Source organism: Erpetoichthys calabaricus, chromosome 4 (genome assembly GCF_900747795.2).
Source record: "Erpetoichthys calabaricus chromosome 4, fErpCal1.3, whole genome shotgun sequence".
NCBI lineage: Eukaryota > Metazoa > Chordata > Cladistia > Polypteriformes > Polypteridae > Erpetoichthys > Erpetoichthys calabaricus.
This window is the reverse complement of record NC_041397.2, coordinates 52553270-52579567: the sequence shown is the minus strand read 5'-3', so window position 1 is coordinate 52579567 and position 26298 is coordinate 52553270. Positions and strand designations below refer to the sequence as shown.

At 39.5% G+C, this 26298-nt stretch overlaps 1 protein-coding gene across 1 annotated transcript in view; it reads right to left on the bottom strand.

Moving 5' to 3' along the window:
- Window positions 1-7465: 7465 nt before the first annotated feature.
- LOC114650024 (eukaryotic translation initiation factor 1A, X-chromosomal) overlaps window positions 7466-26298 on the bottom strand; it is a 32245-nt gene continuing 13412 nt past the window's right edge. The window contains exons 2-7 of the mRNA XM_028799457.2: window positions 19711-19794; window positions 16938-17041; window positions 12926-12976; window positions 12734-12815; window positions 12436-12527; window positions 7466-8098 (exon numbers count right to left, since the gene is read on the bottom strand). Of these exons, the coding sequence (XP_028655290.1) occupies window positions 8093-8098; window positions 12436-12527; window positions 12734-12815; window positions 12926-12976; window positions 16938-17041; window positions 19711-19794 (419 nt within the window). The 3' untranslated portion in view covers window positions 7466-8092. The remainder of the gene's footprint in view (window positions 8099-12435; window positions 12528-12733; window positions 12816-12925; window positions 12977-16937; window positions 17042-19710; window positions 19795-26298) is intronic.

Sequence of the window (26298 nt, the reverse complement as noted above, 5' to 3'; positions counted from 1 at the left end):
CCCCCGGCTGCTCCTTGAACTATTTTTAGGCTGTTTTTCATTTTTATTCCATGCTTATCATAAACACTCGACAGGCTCTTCTTCACACCACCACATCTCGAACATGAAATGAAATGAGCAACAGAACTGGTAGGCCATCCATGGCTGCTTACTGCCTTGCACTTCTGTAAGCAGTGCGTACTTTAATAGACACGGAGACCCCAAACAACAACTTCTACCAAAGTCCATGTAACCCTCTGTGCTGTAAAGCCCCTCGGTGAAGATGCCGTGTCAAGTCTCTCGTTTCCATTTACGCCTCAGGTAAACTCTGACCCCTGTGAGCCTGCACTGGATTAAGTGGGCTTTGACGACGTATGCATGGACTGCAGCATGTGGTGGTCCTAAAGGGGGCTGCTAGGGAGTCGTCACCCCTCTCAGCATACCACTGTTTGGCAGGTCGGGCCCCATTTTATGCTCTAAATCTCCTAGGGTACCACTTAGGTTTGCGTTGTTGCCGGCCGCTCACGTGTGGGAATGAAGGACAGAGATTGGAGCAGGTCATTAATGATCTACTGGGCTGACTTGACACGTTCAGTGCCGCAAAATGGGGGGAATAAAAAGGTCCTCCTTGCTCTTGGCTAAAATTCAGCTAATTCCTTGATCAGTCATGCGTGTGAAGTTCGCTGTGGTAGCCATCGGCCGCTGGCATCAGAGATCACGAGGAGGCCGCACACGTTGGAGGGAACTCCTGTCCACAGCAAACTGTGAGTATGGAGCTTCACTGAGAGCGAAAGGAACTTCCAGCTGCAGTGTGTGTATAGCGCCTTGTAGGGTGAATCTCTCACGCAGAGTCTAAGCAAATTCTTAGAGGATGGATAGATAGATAGATAGATAGATAGATAGATAGATAGATAGATAGATAGATAGATAGATAGATACTTTATTAATCCCAAGGAGAAATTCACATACTCCAGCAGCAGCATACTGATAAAGAACAATATTAAATTAAAGAGTGATAACAATGCAGGTATAGATACAGATAATAACTTTGTATAATGTTAACGTTTACCCCCACAGGTGGAATTGAAGAGTTGCATAGTGTGGGGTAGGAACGATCTCCTCAGCCTGTCGCTGAAACTGCTCCTCTGTCTGGAGATGATCCTGTTTAGATCAGGGGTGCCGAACTCCAGGCCTGGAGGGCCGCAGTGGCTGCAGGTTTTCATTCTAACCCTTTCCCTAATCAGTGAGCAGTATTCACTGCTAATTAATTCCTTTTCCCTTTATTTTAATAGCCCTGTTTTTAAGGACTCAGTCCTCTGAATTGATTTGTTTCTTCATTAAATGGCAGCCCAACAGAAATGAGATGTGAAACGAGCCAACAAATGAGCAGCTAAACTGGGATTTCAAACTCCAAACAGTCTCTTAATGAGAAGCTGAGTCTTGCTGTTAATTAAGCCCGTTATTTAATTCAATGGCTTGTTGCTGCTCTCATTTCCAAATTTGTTGATTTTTTCTGTTTTTTCTAAGAACACCGTCAAAATGTTTTGGTGACCTGAGAGACCAACCTTACTGAGACCTTCACCTTTCTTTATTTTCAGATATTGTGTGATGGGCACAGGTGAACTGGTCATGTGGCGGCTTGTTTGTCTCGTTATTGTTTGGCTACTAATTAAGGAAAAAGAGACAACTAAGGGGTCAGAGTCAAGTGAATTAAAATTAAAGCAAATGAAGTTAATTAGCAGTAAAAACGGCTCACTAATGAAGAAGATGGTTAGAATGAAAGCATGCAGCCACTGCGGCCCTCCAGGCCTGGAGTTCGACACCTGTGCTTTAGTGGATGCAGTGGATTCTCCATGCTTGACAGGAGCCTGCTCAGTGCCCATCGCTCTGCCACAGATGTCAAACTGTCCAGCTCCATGCCAACAATAGACCCTGCCTTCCTCACCAGTTTGTCCAGGCGTGAGGTGTCCCTCTTCTTTATGCTGCCTCCCCAGCACACCACCGCGTAGAAGAGGGCGCTCGCCACAACCGTCTGATAGAACATCTGCAGCATCTTATTGCAGATGTTGAAGGACACCAGCCTTCTAAGGAAGTATAGCCGGCTCTGTCCTCTCTTGCAGCTTGGGTTCAAGGTCTGCTCCATTCCAACAATAGTAAACTCGCACATTATTGTGATCGACTTGTGCCACACAACGACCACCGACATGCTGAGGCACCAAACTGGCCACAGTGCCCGGTTCTTCAGAGCTGAAATCCCAGGTGGGGTGTGGGGGTGATGACAGACAATACTGGGTGCCAGGAACAATGGAGGAGTGCCACACAGACCCCCAGCGTCTAAGGGAGCGGGCTCAGCCGAAAAACTTCTGTTTTTAAGGTGTTGGCTTTTTATAAAATGCGGTGCTTTCTAAAGAGTACAGTGGTACCTCTGGTCACGACCGTAATTCGTTCCAAAACTCTGGATGCGACCCGAACGTACTTTCCCCATAAGATTGTATGTAAATACAATTAATCCGTTCCAGACCGTGTGAACTGTATGTAAATATATATATTTTTTAAGCACAAAAATAGTTAATTATACCATAGAATGCAGAGTGTAATAGTAAACTAAATGTAAAAACCTTGAACAACAGAGAAAACTAACTAACATTGTAAGAGTTTGCGGTAGACCCTTACGAACCGCTCGCTTTAAACACTTTTTTTATGAGTTTTAAGCACAGGGGAAAAATTAAATGTCACTTCTCTTACGAAACTTTTCAAACCGTCCTCTACTGGCTTTAAATTCCTCACCTTCACCACTCGAAGAAGGATTTTTTTTTCAGCAAATCGCCATGAACCTTCCTGGCTTTCTCACATAACATCGCCTCTCTTACGCTATCCCCTGCAAGTTTCTTCTCGCTCAGCCACACTAGAAACAGTTTTTCCACCTCTTCCAGCACTTGAGGCCTCTGCTTGGTTAACGCTGAAACTCCTTTTGCAACATCAGCTGCTTTGTTAGTCCCTGTATACGCAAACAAAAGCAAATGGGAAACGGAGAATGGCAAATTATTAGGGAAACTGGCCGCCAGTGTTTTTGCTCGGCACCAGAGTGTGTGGTCGTGAACAGTTGCAAAGTTTTGGCAAACGTTTTGATCGTAACCCGATGTGTACGTGTTCAGAAACGTTTGTGACCAGAGGTTCTACTGTATTCAGACTCCTTCACTTTCTGCACACTTTATTTTGTTGTGGCTTTAATTTGAAATGGATATGTTTGCCCATCAGTCTACTCCCAATATCCCATAATGAAAAACTGAAAACCCGTAAGAGGGGTTTATAAATGTAATTAATAATCACAATCTGGAATCCTTTATGTAAGGACTCAGGCCCTTAGTTCAGTACTTTGTGGAAATGAGTCTTCATTGAGAGGTCTCTACAAGTTTTGCACTCCTGGATTTGGCCAGTTTTTGTGTTCCTGGTAGGTCCTCTCAAGCCCCATCACATTGGATGGGAAGCGTCTGTCAGCTGCCACCTTTAGGTCTCTCCATAGGGGTTTCAAGTCTGGGCACAGTTAGAGACTCGACCTGAAGCCTCTCCATCATTGTCCTGGCTGTCTGCTTTGGGTCATTGTCATGTGGGAAGGTGAAGTGCACTTTAGAGCTGTTTATCTTCAAGGTCCTCTCTAAATTTGGCACCATTCATTGTTCCCTCAGTTCTGACCAGTCCCCCTGGCCCTGACAATGACAAGCACCCCCATAGCTTCACTGTGAGGAGCAAGACCCGGTCTTCACCAGACATGAGTTTGGATCAGAGAGTTCAACTTTTGTCTCATCAGACCAGAGAATTTTTTCCTCCTGCTGTCGAAGACCTTTACACTTTCATACGCCTTTAACGCAAGTATGGCTTCTGTCTATGCCAGGGGTGTCAAACTCTGGGCCTGGGGGGCCACAGTGGCTGCAGATCAGGTTTTCATTCTAACCCTTTCCCTAATCAGTGACCAGTTTTCACTGCTAATTAACTTCTTTTCCCTTCATTTTAATAGCCGCGTTTTTAAGGATTCAGTGATCTGAATTGATTCTTCATTAAATGGCAGCCGAACAGGAATGAGATGTGAAACGAGCGAACAGATGAGCAGCTAAATTGGGGCTTCAAACTCCAACCAGTTTCTTAATGAGAAGCTGATTCTTGCTGTTAATTAAGCCCGTTATTTAATGCCATGGCTCTCATTCTGCCACAGCAGACATTTCCAAAACTGTTGACTTTGTTTTTTTTCTAAGAACGCCATCAAAACGTTTTGGTGACCTCGGAGATCAGCCTTATGAGACCTTCTCCTTTCTTCATTTCAGATACTGTGTGATGGCCACAGGAGAGCTGCTCATGTGGGGACTCATTTTTGTTATTGGCTGCTAATTAAGGAAAAAGAAACAGCTAAGGGGTCTGAGTCCGCTAAGGCAAAAGACGTTCATTAGCAGCAAAAAGTGGTCACTAATTAAGAAGATGGTTAGAATGCAAAACTGCAGCCCACCAGGACCTGAACTTGACACCCCTGGTCTAGGCACTCTACCATAAGTGCTGCTGCCTTGACAGCTTCTCCCATCTCAGCAGAGTTCTTCTGAAGCTCTGTTAGAGTGGCCATTGGGATCGCGCTCACCACCCTGTCCTCTCTGCTCAGTTTGACCAGAAGGCCAGCTCTGGGCAGAGTCCTGGTGGTTCCAAACAACTTCCAGTTCACCCTTACCGAGGCCACTGGTGCAACTGGGAACACTCCAAGCTTCACAGCTGCTTTCATAGTCTTGCCCTGATCTTGGCCTCACCACAGTTGGGTTGTGAAACTCAACATGGAGTTCTTTGGACTTTACAGCTTGGTTTTTGTCCTGACATGAGTTGTGAATTTGCTACTGGTGGACTCCAGTCATGTTCTAGACACATCTCCAGGAGAATGAAAGTAAACAGGATGCCCCGACCACAATATGGAGAGCCACGACGCCTTAGTAAAAGGCCAGGTGTCTGTGTCTCTGTCACTCCAACAGATGGTGCATAACAAACATTAACACTGCTTTTATAAATTCAATACCAAATGGCACATAACAGAGACATGGGCCTTCCAGAGTGCACTGCAAACGTGAATGCTGAGGTCTGCATGGATTACTTACATTTTAATTCCTCTTAATAATAATAATAATAGTAATAGGTCTTAGACTTGGCACTTTAATAGAGTGATTTGAGCTTTTGATTTTCGATAAATTGGCAAACCTTTCTAAAAACCTGTTTTCACTTTATGGGTTACTGAGTGTAGAAGTGCAGAAAGCAAAGGGGTCTGAGTACTAGGAGTCCGCCGTATGCATTATAAAAATTCCAACTTTTTATTGTTTCTACACCAATCGGCTTGAACAAAGCAGGTTTCTACACAGGCTGTCGGGGACGACCCGCAAGCCTCAGGAGGTGCAGCAGGAATTTCAGCGATTTCTCTGTTTTTATAAAATCGCTGCTGCACTTTACACTCAGTCCACCGGCACACAAATATCGAGGCTTACACAGAACGGCAGATGGTGCAGCTTGGTAAACCAGAAAATGACAAGGACGCTCAGCTCGGGGTCATTCCTTGGTAGACTTCTCAAGGTGCGGGTGTTCAGCAGGACATCACCTTCCAAGTCTCGCTGACCTCTGATCTTTTTTATTGCTCCTTGCCCTTTGATTTTTACTGCGACGTTCACCACATGAGACCTGCTCTGCTCCTCTCGTTTTATTTGTGACTCTCCACCTTGACACCTACAAATCTGCATTACAAAAGGCGCTTACAGGCTTTGCCAGCTCATTTTTGGTGAAGTCCTCCATACTCTCTTAACCCTGAATGCTGAACATTAAAGGACGGTGAGATCACTCACCTCGTGGCAATGCCACACAACATGGCAGGCCATTTGGGGTGGTAGGCGAGAGCCTCAGTGAGGAAGGTAAATGTTGTACACACTGTTACGTGTATCAGAGAGTTCTTCTGCTCATCACCTCAAGTGCATCCACCATGGAGATGAGGAGATCCGGTGATATTTAGCCCTTTCACTAACTGTAATAATTTTTTTTTTTTTTTAATTTTTTTTGCATTTATATAGCGCTTTTCTCACTACTCAAAGCGCTTAGCAATTGCAGGTTAAGGGCCTTGCTTAAGGGCCCAACAGAGCAGAGTCCCTTTTGGCATTTACGGGATTCGAACCGGCAACCTTCCGATTGCCAGGGCAGATCCCTAGCCTCAGAGCCACCACTCCGCCTGTAGAAGAACTGTAGAAGAAGTGCCTACCCAATAGTATGAGGGTTCTTTAAGATGTCGAAGCTGTCCAGATATTTTGGTACCTTGCACATTCAAACAAGACATTGAGCGTGAAATGGACTGAACGGTTCTGTTCACATCGATTGGGGCGGAATGAAGGGTCTCACGGCTGTGGCACAGTGTGTCAGGGGTCCATAGTGGATCTGGGAGGCGTAGTCTTCTACTTTAAAATAGCGCAAGTGAAGATATGGAGGAAAGCTGGGCAGCCATGGGGCACTGAAAGGGGGAATGGGCTGATAAATCATTCATGTGTTTGAGAGCAACTGGCACAGGCATCCCTCATTGGTAAGCCAATCCATCATTAAGAGAAGCCCCTCAAGACCACTGGACCTCAGGGTGCACTTACTCTCTCTCACACACACACACAAAGAAGCCATCAGCCAAAACTGCATGTGTGTAAGTGAAGAAATGGGAAGAACGTAAAAACGTCACACATTGCAACAGCCAAAATCAGAACGCAGAGCTCTGGCCAACGACAGCAATGAGTAAAAATCAGATTCCACTCACGTACACAAATTTGGCTTTTTAATTCAGACAATGCTCGTCTAGTTATGAAGTGTCTGTTATGGAAGCAATTTTTAATAAACAGCTCCCTTGAAATATCCCCGAGGACCTCCTTGGTCTCAACTGCCAGCTACCATCAACTGTCTTGCCACAAGTCTTAAATCCTGTCAATGCCTCTGCCCGGGCTCCTGGGGAACATTCAATATTTCTTCCCATGGTGCACTGCTTGCCCTCTCGCTCATCTGCCCTTTTCATTTGGGCACAAACAAGACAGCACAGATCGATGCTCTCTACTTGCCAGTGATTTATTTCCATTTCCTGGAGGACTTCTCTCTGCCACACTGGCTATGCCATTGCCCTGGCCAGCCTGGTACCCAGACTGGGAGATTGGCGTTTCAATCAGGTGCCATCTCCAGGTGATTCACTGCGTGTGTGAATATTGAAAAAGACAGCTGTGGAACCAAAATGAAAACGACACTACACTGGGGTCTTCAGTGTCAAATGCTGTGTGTTTTAAGAGCCCCCCCTCGGTCCTCAACCCCACTGCACAGGCGCCCTGCAGATCCACAAGCCGACACTCAAGTGGCCTTTCATTTTTTTTCTCTTAGATACCCAAATGATTTTTCTCAGATGTCACTCAACACCCCCCTCTAGTGGCAGCACTTCAAGGTTGTAATACACAGCCTAAGGATTCAGAAATAACTTTAATGGAGGACACAAGTTTATTTTTTTCTCCCAGAGGCAATTATGAAATTACTTTACAATACATAATTAATGTACAGAGTAAATTATTCTGAAAATGCAAGTGATTAAAATACAAATATCCACAGGTAATATTTAATGTAATTGTTATTCTGTGGTGTATTAAATGTTAAAAAAAAGAAAAAGTAGAAAAATGCTAAATAATTTTTTTCCAAAGGTTTTGGGTCACAGAGCCTAAATTTCCAAAGAAATCAAACATTAAAAATAATAAGTTTACCTGCGGAAGAACAATATAAGCTGAGTGACTGCAATTACTGCTACAATGCTACACAGTTTCAAACAAAAATGAAATAAAAATACAAAAAATAAAAAATACAGGGTTTGATTTTTTTTATTGTAAATTCAGATACTCTATATTCAGCTTTAAAGTTTTTGCTTCTTTTGAAAGAATATATAAATACATTAAAAGAAATGCAGCAGAGCATTTTTTATCCTCACTCTAGTGTATCCTGGGGTTGGGGATCCTGATTTAGGTTTCTTGCTGAAAGTCCACAGCACAAACAGGACAGGATGGAACAACACGTAGAACAAAAATGGAATAAACATTCCACATTAGATCTGAAAACAAAAAATATCAAATTAACTTCAAGTATTTTTAAACACCCACCCAGGCTGTATGAAATATTTACAATAAAAAAAGGAAAGACATTTAGATCATCAAAAACAGAGAACCTCTTTACAAAGACGAATGCACGTTACTTTAAATAAAGATGATGTATTTCTGATGGTTTTCGATGCTCAATGTTCACTCGTACACAAGGCCATTATTATTAGATGCACACCCAGGAAGAGAGATTTGCTGATAAGGAAAGTAATTCAGGCCAGTTATGAAGGTTTGGCTGACAAGGACATCAGTTAACACGGCCGGCAGATCACCTGAACTGCTGCCAGTTTAAAAAGGACAGCGAGGGTCTTCATTAACCCCAAGGGTCTCACTGTCACTCCTACTGTTTGTTCTCCCTTTATTCTTGAAAATTCCAAGATGGAACAATTCTGTTCACCTTCATCTCACTGAAGCTCGAGACGGTCGTTGGGTGACTGGGGCAGCGCTGACACCAACAGGAGCTCCATTTTGTACTCTTGAAACCAGCCCAGGTGTTTTCTAGGCTTAAAGCAAGGAGCTGGAAAATGTCAATCTGTGGGCTGGTAAGCGTCAATGTGAAGACGCCCCCTCCCTATTTATATTATTAATATATTTAAACAAAACACCACTACAGCGCCACTTGTGGCCTTTAATGACAACACCTGACATTTTCACCAGATACTAATACTCTGCAGTTTTGTTTTGGCCTGCATGCTGCTGTACACGCGATGTGTTAACCTCGGTTATCACTTTTCAAACTGCAGGGAGACGGTGGTTTTAGGGGTGTAATACTCACTGGAAAAGCCAGCAGTGCTGACATTGTTGGATAAATCTGTTAGTTTCTTAAATATTTACTCTTAGCCATTCCCCCACTACAATGTACACACACACCTCTGACTCCTCTCACCAAATCACTGATCAGACGCACAGAAAATCAAGATGTATTTCCAGGGGACACTTAAGACTGAAGTCTGCAACAGAAGGACTTTTTGTTTACCTTATGTTGCCTACAAAGGGGGTACTCAACTCCACTCCTGGAGGTCCACAATGGCGGCAGGATTTTGTTTCAACCAATTTTTTTTTTTTTTTTTTTTTTTTTTAATTAGAACTCATTTATTTATTACTAAAGCAACATGGTTTTCTGGGTTTGGTTTTAGAAAACCTGTTTGTTACAACTCAGAACTCTTGATTGCAGATTTTAGTTTTAAATAGCTACATTAACAGCGGCCAAACCACAAGCGCTTCAGAACAGGTCATCACCTAAAGCTTAGCATGTTCAGGCCGAGCAAGCACTTGGATGGGAGACCAGAAGGAAAAACTTGGGTTGCTGCTGAATAGGTGTTAGTCAGAAGAGCTTTTGGGATTTCGGATGGGCGCTTACCCTGTGGTCTGAATGTGAATCCCAATGTCCAAGTGAAGTGAAAATGGCTTCACCCTTCAGATGAGAGATAAAACCAAGGTCCTGACTCTCTGTGGTCATTGAAGATCCCTGGGCAAAGATCCTCTTCGTAAAGAGCAGGGTGTATCCCAGTGCCTAAACTGCCTGCCATGGCCTAGTCGTTCTGCCCCTTAATCATCCCCCATCTCTAATTGGTTATCTCTCACCACTTGACCACCTAACAGCTTGTGTGTGGCGAGAGTACTGGCGCAACAGTGGCTGCCACTGCATCATCTGGGTGGGTGCTACACTCTGGTGGTGGTTGAACTGGCTCCCCACTCACTAAAGCACTTTGAGCAGCAAGAAAAACGCTATATAAATAGGAATTAATAATAATAATTTACAACTGTTTTCTGTAATTAGCCATCAGTTAATAATAAGGTGCAAACGACAAAGGAGCCACCAACTAATGTGCTTCCATTGAAATGTTATGATGCATCAAGAAGTATCAGTGTTAATACAAGTTTGGAAATAAATGCGAGAAGATAAAGGACCAAGAGATACAAATTTGTTCTGGACCACAAAACGCATGGATAATGCTCTTAGAAAATGAAATCTACAATGTGATAAAGATGTCTTGGAAGACTAAAAGACAACTTTCAGGCCTGGCTTCTAATTACGAAACTGGTTGGAATGAAAACCCACTATGCCTACTAGGGCTGGAATTAAGTACGTCTGTACAATACAAAGTACAATAATACAGTGGCATGAAAATGTTTGGGCACCCTTGCTAAAACCGTCTGTTACTGTGAATAGCTAAGTGAGCAGAAGTTGGAAGACATTTCTTTAATATTTTAAATCAAGATTACATTTTTATTTCCATCAATCACAGGTACAAAATCCCAAAAAATGAAAAGGGCCTGAAGCAGAAGTCTGGGTACCTGACATGGTCAGCACTTATTAACAGACCCCTTTAGCAAATATCACAGCTGGTAAACACTTTTTGTAGTCAGCCGAGTCTTTCAGTTCTTATTTGGGGTATTTTCACCCTTGCATGCGCTGCTCTTTTGAGATCTCTCTACAGGTTTTCAATGATTTTTAGTTTAGGGAACTGTGAGGGCCATCACAAAACCGTCAGCCTGCACCTCCTGAGGTATTCCATTGTAGATGTTGAGGTGTAATTCAGATCATTTCCTGGAATTCTGCACCATTTTTTCTCCAAGCATACCTTTGGTGAAGTCAAAACAGAACTTTTTGGCCACAATGTGCAATCTACATGACTTGTTTCCAAAATCCATCAGGCATGTTTAGATGTTAATTTCCAAATTTTAGAAGCTGAATTTTGTGGCCAGTGTGCAGGAAAGCTTTTCTTCTGCCGACTCTACCATGAAGGTTATATTTGTTCAGGTGTGTCTGCACAGTACAGCAGTGCACCGCCACTCCAGAGTCTAAATCTTCCAGAAGGTCTTTTGCAGTCAAACGGGGTTTTATTTGCCTTTCTGGCAATCTAACAAGCAGTTCTTTCAGAAAGTTTGAACTTGACCTTCACAGTTGCGGTTAACAGCCATTTCTTAATAACATTATGAACTAAGGAAACAGACACCTGAAAACGTTTTGCTATCTTCTTGTAGCCTTCTCCTGCTTTGTGACCCTCAGTTAATTTTCGGATTGCTGGGCAGCTGCTTAGAGGAGCCCACGGCTGCTGATTATTGGGACAAGGTTTGAGGAGTCAGAGAAGTTATACAGCTTAGCAATTTGCATCTCCTAGGGTTTCTAAAGATGGCTGTGAACAAGCCATAGTTCTAACAAGCTAATGAAGGTCAGACCTTGGTGAACGTTATCCAAGACCTTGCATAAAATGCTGAAAAGAAATGTCATCTTTATGCCTTTTGGTGTTAAGTTCATCTTCTGATCACTTAGCTATTCACAATAACAAACATTTTAAGCAAGTGTGCCTAAAGTTTAGCATACCACTTATATACTTAATTTGTTTGTTAATCTGTACTTCGTTAAGAAAACAAACTACTTCACATTTATAAGGGATATGGAACCAATGAAGCCCCTATACATGTTAATCACATATTTCAGCCTTCATTAACCTACAGTTTATTACATTTGATCTATGGACGCTGTACCATACACAGACACCTGGATATCTGTATATTACTCATGTATTTGCATCCTTTGATCAGCACACTACTTTGTTTATATACAAATTATAACCCTAACTAAAAGCAACCTACCATTCTTGTATGTAAAGTGATAAGAGACAGTACCTCTACAGTCTATCAACAAACTTCAAGGAATTTAAACTTTCCCATTATACCATTTAAAATTTACTTTTTACTTAAAATTCAGAAAAGATATGAAAATCAGCCAGTCATAAGATATACTTGAATGGAATATACCCTAAGCATACCACAATCCAACAACAAAAGATATTTGAACAATTATGTGGTCTAAAGTGTACTCATGACAAGATCCAACCTCTCAGTAATGTCAAATGCCCAAGCTGCTATGTCATGTTTTAAGAATGTTCCAAAATCTCCTTGGATCTACAAATCACTCTTAATGCTTTTATAATAATTGTTGCATTAATACAAGATGGGTAACATTGTGCTATGAACAGTCTATTGAGATATTCTACACTACACGGCTTGTATGAAGACTTGTTTTAAGTAGAAAAAAAAAAAAAATCTTGACCTTCCATAACTCACTAGGAAGCAAAATTCTCTATTATATAGCTCCCTGACTCAGACAGTAACTAAGTGAGGAGTTTGATGAATTTTTCCACAAAAAAATATTGCACTTAATGTTAACAAAAACACCCCACATTACTTACTAGTACTCACAGGCAAGTATAAATGCCACAGTCAGCATCTTAGCCTGAAAAGATTACTGCTGGAAAAAAGGCTTGAGAGTATATATACTTACATCATCAATGTCTTCATCATCATCTCCAATATCATCAAACTGGATTTCATCATCATCCCCAGGACCAAAGGTGTCAGTTTCGTTGATTTTAGCTATAAATTGGTGAAAAGGAAAAGTATTATTCATTAATGAGGCTGAAAACAAGGCACATCCTAGCTTTAGTAAATATATAAAGCTTCACAGAACATTCAAAACAAATTCCAGAGCTTTGTAAAACAGAAATTACTAAACAATGCTGTCCATTTTCACAGTACTCCTTAAAAGTCAGGCAGAAGTTTCTGATTTTCAAGCCTCTTACCATGCTCTGGAAGCTCTCCATACGCTTTCAAGCTTCTAGCTTCATCTGCATTGTACTTTAGAATAACATCTGCTTTGTTGTCCTAATAAAAAAAAAAGATTTGTGTTATATTCAGTACAACTTAAAATTGAGCGAATAACACAAGTTTGTCTAAAAGCATAATAGAGTGGCAAAAAAACAAAACAACTTTACCTGGTAATCTCTCAACCCAACCAAAATGATATCCGATGTGTTAATCCAAACCTGATAAAAGAAAAAAAAAACGCATAATTCAAAGAAATATCACATTACTTTTTTGGATGAGAATATAGCAAACAATTAGAATGAGCAAATTAATACAAAAATAAAGGTAGAACCAAACAGTTTCAGAGGCTGCAATATTTCTTCTTTTGTTGAACAATGACTATTTAGATTGAGGAATACGTTTGTTTAAAACAACAGTATTGTGTCACATCATGTAGGAAAAATACAATTATGCTAAAAGGAACTAGGATTGGGCAATATCATCATGGCAATAGTTTCAGCTTTGATACACAACATTTCTTTGCTTGGACATAATGACCAGCCACTAGTCACTTATTTAAAAATGGCTAATTTAGATGCAAAGAAGAAAAATAGCCCAGTTATTTGGATTTTTTTTTTTTAAACCAGACGAAAAAAAAAGGAGAGCCTGCAAATTTAAACACTGAGATTAATGAAGAAAGACAAGTGCCAAGCTGGTGCATTATTCAGTTTTGGTGGTGTAACAATGACAAGACTCAAGTTAAAACAGAAAGTTAAGGTTTCCTGAAATAGGTATCACCAATGAGGTGTGTTATAGCCGATAAAAAGCTGGGCACCTGCTTACAGGTGGGAAACATGAGCGTTGTTGCACTCACCACATGACGAACCACCCTGATTGAGACACGAGGGCAGCCATGCAATGAGTGACACCTCAGCACCACACACACGGCAAGACATTGGAGTATTCGAGTCCTGAATGCTGCACTGAAGGCCGTTGATGTGTTAATAGATGTTTTATCAGGAGAACACTGCACAACAGTTACTCCATTCGTACTTAGTAGCCTTGTGCAAACAGGCAGTAGCAGTAGCAGTATCAGTGTCAATTGATGACTGAGAACTTACATCATCATCATCTATGGACTTTGCTTTAAACCAAGTGATTAAACATGTTGTAAAATTCATTATGCACTTGTATCCAGACATGCTCTAAATGCACAGTATTTACTAAAACTAGAACATCCAAGTACTTCATCAGAAAGCAACAAATCCAAATTCATTTTCAGTACCAAAACAAAAATTAGTAACTTGACAGACTACATCGTTGTGGGTTTTAACATAGTAGGCAAGCAGTTTTAAAGGCCAGCGGAAGAAGAGGACTGCAACATATTAAGAGAAGAACAAGAGGCAGAGGATGTACTATTGCAATTTTGACAGCTCTAGCCAAAGCAGAAATTTGCTTCATTTAGTCTGGATACATAAACAAAATCAAGACTGGTGAGAAAAACTGCTTGGGTCGTTCTGTGACTACTACTGCTGCCCAGGTGTCATTTCATTTTTTTATTTGCAAGACAGCAGCCTGAGAAGACATGAGATTTCAAAAATGTATTTGTCAAAAGCATGTTGTAGCTGACATCATAGTATACTGCTATGGGTACTGGCTGTTAACACGTTATTCACTGTTTTTGGAATAAGTAAACTGCCAGTAAGTCAGTGCGTTCAGCAACTGTGTTGTGCTCTCAGATCACCTCTGCATCAAACTCCCACAAGGGAAGCGACTCAGTGGAGTGATGCAATTGACAGCTCACATACTGAATCCCTGTCACTGCCCCAAAAACAATTTGAGACGGATTACTACAACTGGAAGGGATGCCACCGTTTAACATACAGATGTGCAATACAAAGCAAACGTACTTTATTCACAGACAATGCAAAACAGCTGCTGTACCGTTGCATTTTCCTGACTGTAGTTTGGTTTTTCTATATTCAAAAGCACAAACAACAGCAGGTAAGATCTGCCATAGTATAGTCCACTGGATGCTGTATGCACAGATGACAATTTCTCAATAAAACATTTCTGCTTACTCAACAAATAACTTTGGTTAATTTCACTTGACTTACCATGCTGATTTGTTTTGAAGGCAAAGTGTTGCCAGTTAGGCTGATCTCTTCTTAGTCCACCATTTGCACATCTATATTTTTCTATTTTAAACATGGACAATTTTATTCCTTGCCACAATGCAAAGCAAATACTAATGAGGACACCCTGTGGCCAAATTAAAAACTACAGGCACTGCAATAAAAGCAATTTTGTCTTTTTGTTAAAATGGTGATTTTAGCCTTGAAACAAACAGGCCCAAATTCCCAATCCCCCTCAAATGATACCCCTGCCCCGATAATACAGTCTATCAATGATGTTTAAAAACACAAATCACTCTGAGAAATCCACACATCTATTATCCAATTCTAAAGGGGACTCGTACTAAACCCAAAAAGTGAAAATTCAGGCCCCAAGTTTTACACAAAAAGTACCTGAGGTCATATTTTTGCATTTTATATTTGTTGGGTCTGAAAAGTCTGATCTGTTTTTTTTTTTTTAGTGTCTCCCAAACAACCAAATAACTTTACTTGGAAGTGAATATTGAGGATAAAAAACTAATTCTGAAATACTGAGAGAGATTAGTTTCAACCAGGAGAAAGAAAAATACAATCACCCAAGTATTTTCCTCAAGTAAATTTATCCTGTGAATGGATTCCTCCACCATCTTCTATAGGCGACTGCAGACAGCGTGAGCTAAACTAAGCAAGCAAACAAAGAGCAGCGAACATGTGCAAACTACAAAATCCATAATAGTAACCTGGATTAAAGATTTACTAATAACTCAGTTTCTCTAACCAGAGTAACTTTACATGGCAGGTTATAACCAAGTTTCTGAAAATAACCAGTTATTAAAGTGCATGTAAACATGCTAAAAGATAATAATGCAGCTATGGATTAACTTTAACGCAAAATAAGCACATTCATAGGGCACCAAGGGAAAGGGGTCACCACAGAGTTTTTAAATAAGACAGACAAAATTAAGTATAAATAAAATTAAATTGTCTGCAATAAGAATTATTTTTAAATCTTTCCAGTAAGTTGAAATGCTATATTATATATCTTCAAGATTTGAAATCAATAGAATAGAAGACAATTTGATTCATACAAATAATTGTGTTTTCAGTAGAATATCTTTCAATAACCGACCACTAAACACATGTTTCTGTAGAGAAAGGATTTTGGAAATGAATACTACAACAAGTTTGAAAGCTTTATTTAGTAGAATCTAAATATTGTAGGGCTTGGTTTGCCAACCCCTACTAAGGCAGTACTTTGTCTTTGTAAGTTTACTTCATGCTCATAAAGATGTTTTAATGTTAGGCCTGCTTGTTTTTGTTAAATGAAAAACAAAAGAAATTGGGAAGAGTAGCCATTGTCAATCTTTTTTTTTTTTTTATAAATAGTACAGCCTATACAGTACACAATTTTTCAAATATTGTGTCCTTTTAATGGCATGTGCACCATTTTATTTCTTGTTCAGTTCTAATTTTTTACATTACGATATTCTGGATATAAATTAAGTAGATCAGCCAAGTCAATTTACTTTGTAATAAACCACATTAAAATTCATTTGTTTACCCTAAAATTCTGACCATTTCACTCTGTCCATTTGTTCATGAGGATTTGCATTTGTATCACAAATTATTTCATTTGCTCAGGGTTTTCCTGCAGTATTCTTATTTATACTTTAAATCTGGTTTACTGGCAGTTATTCTAATGCAAAACATTATTTCCTGTATTTATCTTCATTTAGTGTTTCATGCTGATATTTTGTACCCAACTGTGTATTTGACATTTTTACTATAGGCAGAACTGGGGTAGACCAACAACTGTGACATATTATGCGTTTCATTTGTGAAGAGGTGTGGTGTTACCAACCCAAGTACGGCACCACCATTATACTCACCAGGAAAACTGAACAGAAAATGAGCGGATACTTTTAGATGGAAAGCTTAGGAAAACATATAATAAGACAACAAATTTTGCAGTGTAAAACAAGTTTAATTCCAAAGCAGGAATTAAAATTTCTAAAGTGACTAATGTTAATAAACTTTTCTTTGTATTGGGCTCAGGTACTTAAATATTTTAAACAAATGAACATACCTTTTTTCTTAATTTGCCTCTGATATGGCACAGCCGCTTAACGCCATCAAAACACATAGCTTCCAGCCTACCATTTCCTAACATTTTGATCACCTGGGCATATTCTGAAAACACAAAAACTAGTAGTCAAACATTAAATCCGATACATCAGAAACCCAAAAAGACTTAGTAATTGAATCATTTTCTTAAAAAAAAAAAAAAAAAACACACACCACATACAAATAGTGTTGGGGAATACCCAGAAATAACCAAGAGAAGAAAAACAAATTTCAGAAAATACACAGTATTATCCAAAACACCCATCTCTTTTTTAAACAAGACAATCCAGTAAAACTTGAATGATGCCTACTTGATCAGATAGAAACAATAAACAAATTTCAATAAGTTAGCAATGTGTAAATAGAGATTGTGATTTCTCAATTAAAACTCACTTTGAAATTTAAGGCAGTCATCCAAGATAAAAAAAAATGATTTCAGTGTTTCATATTAACATAGAATCCCATGCAAAAGTTTATACTCCAGGCCAAATTATGTATTTTATTGACATTTGAAGTAAAAATAGTAAACATTGATAGGAAACACATTAAATTGCATTTTAATTAAAATGTTAATGTACAATTTTATGAAACAAAAACAAAATAATGTGTAAAAATAGAATGTTTTGTAGCCAGCTATGAGTTTTTGCATTCTTGTTTTAGAAATGTTTCCCATTTCTACCTTGCCGATTGATTCCAGCTATGATGAGAAGTCAAGCAAAATGACACCTTTTGTTGGTTAACTGAACAGATTACAACGCAGGCCCCTTCTTCAGGCAAGATGTAATCAGGTTATTTTTTTTTTTCACATCTTGCCTTAAGTGCGGAGTTTCCTCAAAAACTTGTATGTTGTAATCTGTTCAGTTAGCCAACAAAAGGTGTCATTTTGCTTGACTTTTCATTGCATCCATAATAGCTAACACGGTACAACACTACCATTCCAGCAATGAGATATTCTTGTTCTGTCTTGCCTAATGTCACATTTAAGATCTTCTCTCAGACTGCAAGGGTCGTTCAAAAACACGAGCCTTGTGTTTTCTGAGGTACTTCATAGTACATTTTGAGCGTGTTTTGGATTGTTGTCTTTTTTTCCCCACCTTCAATTCCCTGAATTAGTTAATTGGGGGCCAATTCTATTCATAAAAAATAAGTCTACTTGTTCAACAAGCAGTGAATTTCTTATGCACTACAAGTCCCCTTGCATTCGTATGTGGCAATGTGCATAACACATATGAAAAAAAAAAAAAAACACTCCACTGTGGATTTAAATCCTTGGGCACTAAACTGGTGTCAACGCATTCACAACAGGCATGTATGTACTGTATAGACGAAACTGATCACAAAAATACCAAATACTTTTACCTCTATATCTGATGTTCAGGTCTGACAGGAACATGTTCTTTAAAGAAAATTTCACATCCTACAGAAAGTTTACTATTTGGTTGTCCTGTCTAAAGGTGATATTTTCAGATGTTCCATGTATTTCCTTTGTCAATCTGCTATGTAGCCTGTACTATTAAGCATTGTTCATTACGAGTTCCTACACAGGTCAGTTCTTCTAAACTGTATGCCTCGAATAGTTTGTTTCTTGTGTATAGCCTGGAATAATGCACAAAGACTCATGGACATGAATGGTTGTGATGCCATTGTCTGAAACAGTATAGGTCATTTCCTGCTTTACTGAATAAAGTGGAAAGAACTTTAATTCAGTGAGTAAAGCATACCTAACTTACAAGGTTGTCAAAAAATCCCATGGATGTTAACACACTGTATAGCCATATTTTGTCTAGGTCTTTTGCCATCTTTTATTACGTGACAAATATTTTTCAAGAGCAATGTAGGTATTCCACACTTCTCTTGCCTATCCCAAACTGGATGACACTGTATGATTGTATGGCGAATATTTTGCCAATTTTCCAGTCTTTCATCTAATAAAGAAAATAACCTAAAACTTTCTAATTCTTTGGTGACATGTTGTATAGGGATTAATCCGATATCATGTACTGCTAATTTGAATCTATGTTAACAGTACAACACAAGGTGCAGTAATATTTTAATTTAGTACCAGCTCCATTTTTCTGTCCAGCATAACTGTAGCCCCATTAAGAGCAAAAGTAAATGTTACTTATTTGAATAAATGAAGATCTAAAATATGTACAGACTATGTGGTAAGTGTTAAGTATAGCTGAATCCTGAAGTGTATATATATTATATGCATATATTAAGATTTATATTTAGACCGTTGTGTTCTCGGACTTTCATAAAAGGTTAAACAGTGAATAGTCAAGTTTGTTTAGCAATCTTGTATCTTCTTCTTTCGGCTGCTCCCGTATGCTGTAATTAAATTCCTAAACTTTTGATTTCAGCACCAAATCCAGCTTTTGGACGCCAGTACAGATACCAAAAGGGTCCTGAGGCAAATAAATTATAACTGTAAAACTCCCGCCTTCCTTCAGCCTCTCTGGAATGCCATGCCATCACACCACTTTCTCCTTCACAAATTTTGATTTTGCCAAGCAATTAAACCAAGCACAGGGTTAAACAAGACGACAGACTGGATCATACAAAGACTGCACGAGTGCTTTGTCCTCTATGACTTGTCTGAGTTTGCAGAAGAGAAATAATCAGTATATTTGGAATAGATTTTTTACTCCTTAAACATTTGGCAGAATTAAAGAGAATGACAGCCTCAAAAAACACATACAGTCAGAATACACCTTATCCAGGTCAAAACTCACCTTGTCCGTCTTCTTTAAACACCAATTCTCTTTTTTCAGACTCATTCTCATTCTTACCACGTCTCCGATTTTTTCCTCCCTTACCTAAGAACAAAATGTACATTAGACCAAGAAAACAATATTTAATTGCTAAAATGCTTTGTCATGCACAAACTGTCTCATTGCACCATGCTCATATTGTCCTTAAAAACAAATTTACTTTAATATTTATTTAATAGTATGGATGATTGTTGTGATGCATCTATGGAAAACGATAATGTTTCTGATGAATAAAACAATTTTGAAACACAACTTTGCATCATTGGCTCACTATATATTATCACAATCCTGCAGCACCATAGTGCGCACACTCCCGTATATCGTATTTCGGGTGTTAGGTGGGGAGAGATTGAATAAATCTGGTAATGACCAGCAATCCTCCGCTGAAGCTAGAGTACCAAGTCGTGAGCTTGCAAGCCTACACAATACCAACTAAAGGGGGTAACACAACCAATTTAACTAAACACATGAAGGACCAGCACATCAGTCAATAAAAAGAAATCAGACAAGTAGGCATCTTATTTCAGAAATTATAGAAACAATCAGTATAAGCAGTACAAGCCTGAAGACTTGTAAATTGTTAATTTTGAAGTACAGATACAGCAGTACAAGCCTGAAGACTTGTAAATTGTTAATTTTGAAGTAGAGATGCAAAGTCAAAATTTTTTTCCCCCACAACTTAAAACATTGATGACCGAAGTATTATGCAAACATCTCATGGTCTGGATCAACAAAACACATTGTGAAAAACAAACAAGTAGGGCAGGGAGACAGGAGGACAATTCAACTCGGATTCAAACTTCAGCACACAATGTCTGAAAGCACCCTTACTCGAGGTTTGTGTGCGCCCAAGTCTTACTTTTTTAGCTCTCATTTTATTGTACTGGTCTAGAATGCACATGCACTGACTCACTCCCTTTAGTTCTTACAGGTGAGTGAATGAGTTAATCAACTTTGCGTTTTTTAGATATGGATTCAAAACTGACTTGCCAACAAAAACACTTTCCCATTTTGTTAAAAAGCTAAAAATTTGGCATCTACATCAGTAGATATCCGCTAAGAAAACGACATTTCGATATATAGATCTCAATATTTTAGGTGTAAACCCCTCCCCCTAACAGAAAAAAACACATGCACCTCAACAAAAACTTTGACTGATTTGACTGAATGTTACATAAAAAAAAAATTAGCTGACCAGTGGTATTTTTTCCTTGATATACAGCTGTAGGGAGTGAGGTATTCTTAACTTTTCTTTTTTTATTAATAAGAAAGTTTATGATTTTTTTCAGTTTTTGATGTATTGATTGTAATTTTCAATAAAGGTGAAATAGGTTCTGACAGGATTTACCTTGGTTTCATGTTTTTATTAAACAAAAATATGTGATTTTGGCAGGAGGGTGTAAACTTTTTTTTATATCTACCGATATACATTGGAAAGTACATCATGGGTTTTATCAATCATTAAGACTTTGATTTTGAAAATTCTAACTCAGTGGTCATAAAGGCAATAAAAATCTGGACACTGCACTATGGCCGTCAACTCTCTCTGACCATGCATATTTTGGGGGAACATTCAGGGCGGAGTGGTGGCTCTGAGACTAAGGATCTGCGCTGGTATCTAGAAGGTTGCTGGTTCGAATCCTCGTAACTGCCAAAAGAGATCCTACTCTGCTGGGCCCTTGAGCAAGACCCTTAACCTGTAATTGCTCCAGGGGCGCTGTACAATGGCTGACCCTGCGCTCTGACCCCAAGGGGTATGCAAAAACTAACAAATTCCTAACACAAGAAATTGTATAAGGCAAAATAAAGAACAAAACAAAAAAACAAAAAACATGTTAACTTGCTATTAAAATCACTTCAGCAAAGTACTACTGTACAGAATACACAGAATATCATTCCTGCTAACATGGAGCACATAAAAAATGAAGTATAGAAGGTATGGGTTGGTCAACTATGAAGAAAAATACCTATCAACATTTTGCTAGTTTTTCAAGTGTCTAATTCAACTATCGAGCATTGCTTCAGCACAATGCGCTTTGTAAAAATGGGCTTGCTTAACAGCTGAAGTGCACCACAGCCTCAATGCCTGCAAAGGTTGAAGTAGCAAACCTCATTATCTGGCACTGAAACTGCAAATACCTTGCAGCAAGTGAATAAGTGAGTACCCATATGTCAAAAAAAACCAAGTGGAGTATCGCTGATACCCCATTTTCTTGACAATGGCATTTCCTCGTGTGTAGCCAAAAGGCTTCCCCCGCTACATTATACAGTAGTGATGCTCGGATCGATCAGCCGGCAATCTAAATTGTTCAATTTTCACTATAAGACTGTCAGTGATCAGTAAACTGGCCAATCACAAACAAAATGATTTTCTGCCTCAGCTTTTCCATAATTTATTTGTAGTGCTCCTTTTAGGAGCGAAGGACATCTTTTTTGCTGCAAACCTTCTGTAAACAGAACAGTGAGGCAGACATCACCATAGAAAGAAAAAAATGGAATATTAGACTTTACAATAAAGACAATGGATTAATAAACTGATGAAAAAGTAATCAGAAGAGATGCCCTGTGCAATTAGACAAGAAAGGATACTTTAATGAATTCAAAGCTTTTTATCTTGTCCTTTAAATTAAAATGAAAACTGCTTTGGGAGCTTGTGTGAAGTACAGCAGCATATATTTTCACTTAGAAAAAGTAATGAAAAATTTGAAATTGCTGTTTAGTAAGCAATAGGCTTTTTAGGTTAACTGCATATTTTTGTCTATTTTACTTTTTAAGCATGATAGCCTTGTATCCTTTTGAGGAGATCTTATGAACAGTTGAGAGAATTGTGGCTTTTTGGAAGGTATGTACTGTTTGTATAAATTTTAGCAAGAAACAAGAATTGCATAATTAAAAGATCAATCCATATTTATAATTGTACATAAAGAATTGGGCATGTCTAACTATTGCACAGAAAAAAAATCGAAAAACCTCTACAAAACACAGTAGACGTACATTTTAACAGCAAATAAGCTGTAGTGCAATTAAAAGTTAAAATATATTAAAACAAGTGAATATGTAATATACATCTACAATAAAATCTAAATTGTTTTTTGCAAAGTGAGTGACATGACAGCAATCAAAAACACACATTGAGATCCCACGCATTCACTATATCATGTAGCCTACTCTCCAGAAGTCAGATGTGATTCTCAAACGAGAATCCACATCCGGAGACAAACTTAAAAAGTCAGATTCTTCCCAAACAACCGTTCTTGATTCCTCCAGTCCAGAAAGTTTAAACTGCCAAGGATCAGGTAGAAAGCAAACAGAAATTAACTGACTTGTTGCAGAGAGAAAGTAAAAAGCTAAGATTGATCAGGAGCTTGGTAGCACAAAGTAACTGAAACTCAATGTTTAGATTGTACATTTTATTGAGTACTACGACAGTAGACACAGCCACTTGGTTCCACATGTTTGAGAAGTGCTTCTGTCTCCTACATACACTGCCTGGCCAAAAAAAAAAAAAAGTCACCACCAAAAAAAAAGGTCACACACACTAATATTTCGTTGGACCGCCTTTAGCTTCGATTACGGCACGCATTCGCTGTGGCATTGTTTCGATAAGCTTCTGCAATGTACAAGATTTAGTTCCAGTCAGTGTTGCAATAATTTTTCACCAAGATCTTGCATGATGGGTGCATCACTTCATCTGCCTCTCTTCTTACCCTGATGCGCCCATCACTCTGAAACAGGGTAAATCTGGACTCATCAGACCACATGACCTTCTTCCATTGCTCCAGAGTCCAATCTTTATGCTCCCTAGGAAATTGAAGCCTTTTTTTCCGGTTTGCCTCAATGATTAGTGGTTTTCTTACGGCTACACAGCTGTTCAGTCCCAATCCCTTGAGTTCCCTTCGCATTGTGCGTGTGGAAATGCTCTTACTTTCACTATTAAACATAGACTTGAGTTCTACTGTTGTTTTTCTTCGATATGATTTCACCAAACGTTTAAGTGATCGCCGATCACAATCATTCAGGATTTTTTTCCGGCCACATTTCTTCCTCGAAGACAATGGGTCCCCACTATCCTTCCAGTTTTTAATAATGCGTTGGACAGTTCTTAACCCAATTTTAGTAGTTTCTGCAATCCCCTTAGAGGTTTTCTCTGCTTGATGCATGCCAATGATTTGACCCTTCTCAAACAGACTAACATCTTTTCCACGACCACGAGATGTGTCTTTCGACATGGTTGTTTAAGAAATGAGAAGCAACTCATTGCACCAGTTGGGGTTAAATAACTTGTTACCAGCTGAAAGATAATCGCCCATGCAGTAATTATCCAATAGGAGGCTCGTACCTATTTGCTTAGTTAAATCCAGGTGGCGACTTTTTTTTTGGCCAGGCAGTGTAGCTCATTGTTGCATCCCTATATGTCAAGACAGTGAACGGTCTATATATTATATATAAGCATTGTGGTCAATGGATACACTACGTGCTAAAATGCTGCGACTATCCTGGCATGATTGAATTTCCATTAGTTACTCATTCAGACGTGCCATGAGAAGGTGGATGCTATGCAGGCTATACGCGGTTCTACTGGTGGATATGTGGATTTAGGTGTGTCAATTAGCAAAACCTGCATCTCCTGTGGCTTTTCATTTTCAGCTCTTCTAACATCAGTCCTTTTCACCTCCTTTTGACAGGGTGTAACACATTATGATGAATGCATATTCTGCATTCATGAAGATAGCAGTTTATGATAATCGGAAGTTTGCTCACTAGTGGACTAAATTAATGGGACCATTATAGTCCCTTCAGGTTTAAAAAATAAAATAAAAAAAAACAAACAAAAAAACGAACAAACAAACCACTGACCCCTACTTTGAGCACCTTTGAGACACTGGATTGGTTTAAAGATGGGACAGTCAGAGCTGTTCAATTGCTCACACCACTCACTGTTGTCTCAAGACCTTTACATTCATGCGCCAACCTACAGCTCCTATTTGGCTGTAAGTGGGTCACAAAGCATACAAGTAATTTCAAATGAGGCTGTCTGCGTCACTGGTATACATACTGTAACTGCAGGTATGAAGTAGCACAAATCTATCTTCATGCTTCGGCAGCCGCACGGTGGGTCTAGATAAGGGGGTGTTTCTCAGCCACTGGACAGTGCTCCTGGTGGAATGAGAGATGCCGTCATTGGTTTGTGAATAGGTCGCCCAAGGCCGGAGTTATACTTCATGCGATGCGACGCATGCTGCAGCAGACGCTCCTGCTACGCAAGCATTGAAGTGTTTATACTTGCGCGCGTACTTTACGTAAATCTGGAGGAATCCGCCAGGTGGCAGTGCGAGATATTATCACGGTGAGAACATGTTCGGCTTCTCTGTGTTGTGAATTGCCTAGAACACCTATTAAATTCCGATGACACCTTACCACAATATCTCTGAAAAGGATGTTTATTGCTGGAATGGACACATCCCTGGATTTAATCAATCATTGGGCACGAGTGAGAAACAATCCCTGGACGATGCCTCGGCTAATCGCAAGGCGAATACAAGCACACACACACACTAGCGTCATTTTAGTGGCACCAAATCCCCAAATCTGCATATCTTTGGAAGGAAACTGGAGAACACTGAGGAAACCCAGCAGGAAAACATGTAAACTCCAGGCAGGGAATATTAGCGACGTGACTCCCTGCAAGAAAGCAGCGCTAACGCTCCGCCACTGTCACCCCATGTGTGTAATTATTAACAGTATTCATTATTTAAACGAAATTACCGATCTGTAAAATGTAATATATATACTTTAATGCTTTTCATCATGAAAGTGCTATCAAGTATAAATCTAAGGATTCTAAATGTGTAGAGAGTTGGAATATCATACATTTAATTTGCTCAGTGTGGCGATCTATTGCTGGCGATTCGCTGCTGTCAGGAGCAGAGAAAGCCCTAGAAAAAAAGATACCACAGAAGACGTTATGTGATAATTTTAAAACGTATCGTGTCATTACGATCGGGAATATGCGACGCTTGAATATAAAAGCACCACTAATACATCTGTATGTCGCCATTTTGCTTCACCACATCGAACCATTTATCAAATATCGAAGCGTACACACCGATCTCGTAGGATCCGCAAAGCGGCTTTCTGTCACATGTAGATAGTAAACAGACTCTGACGTCGCATTCTAACTTTTAGCACACTGCACCCTCCAACTTTTTGCTGGTACTGCAACTCGCACACGCGTCGTGTTAATTTCGGAGGACCTGCTCAGAGGACGCATGAAATGAATGATCAGAACGCGTGGCGGCCATGATGCGGGGGTGTACGCGTTCTGAGCGTTTAGTATAAATGAGCCCTTACCGATCATCACCAGCGTGCGATGTTCCCCATTTCCTTAGTGAGTTTGTTTCACCAAGGGGTCCACAGATTGCGGTCTTCTCATCAAGAGAGCAGAACTTAAAGGCAAAATTGGGTCACAGGACCATAAAAGCTGAGAAAAACTGGTGTAAGGCAAGGTGGTGCTGGCTGAATGCATTGTTCACCATAAGAATAATTCTG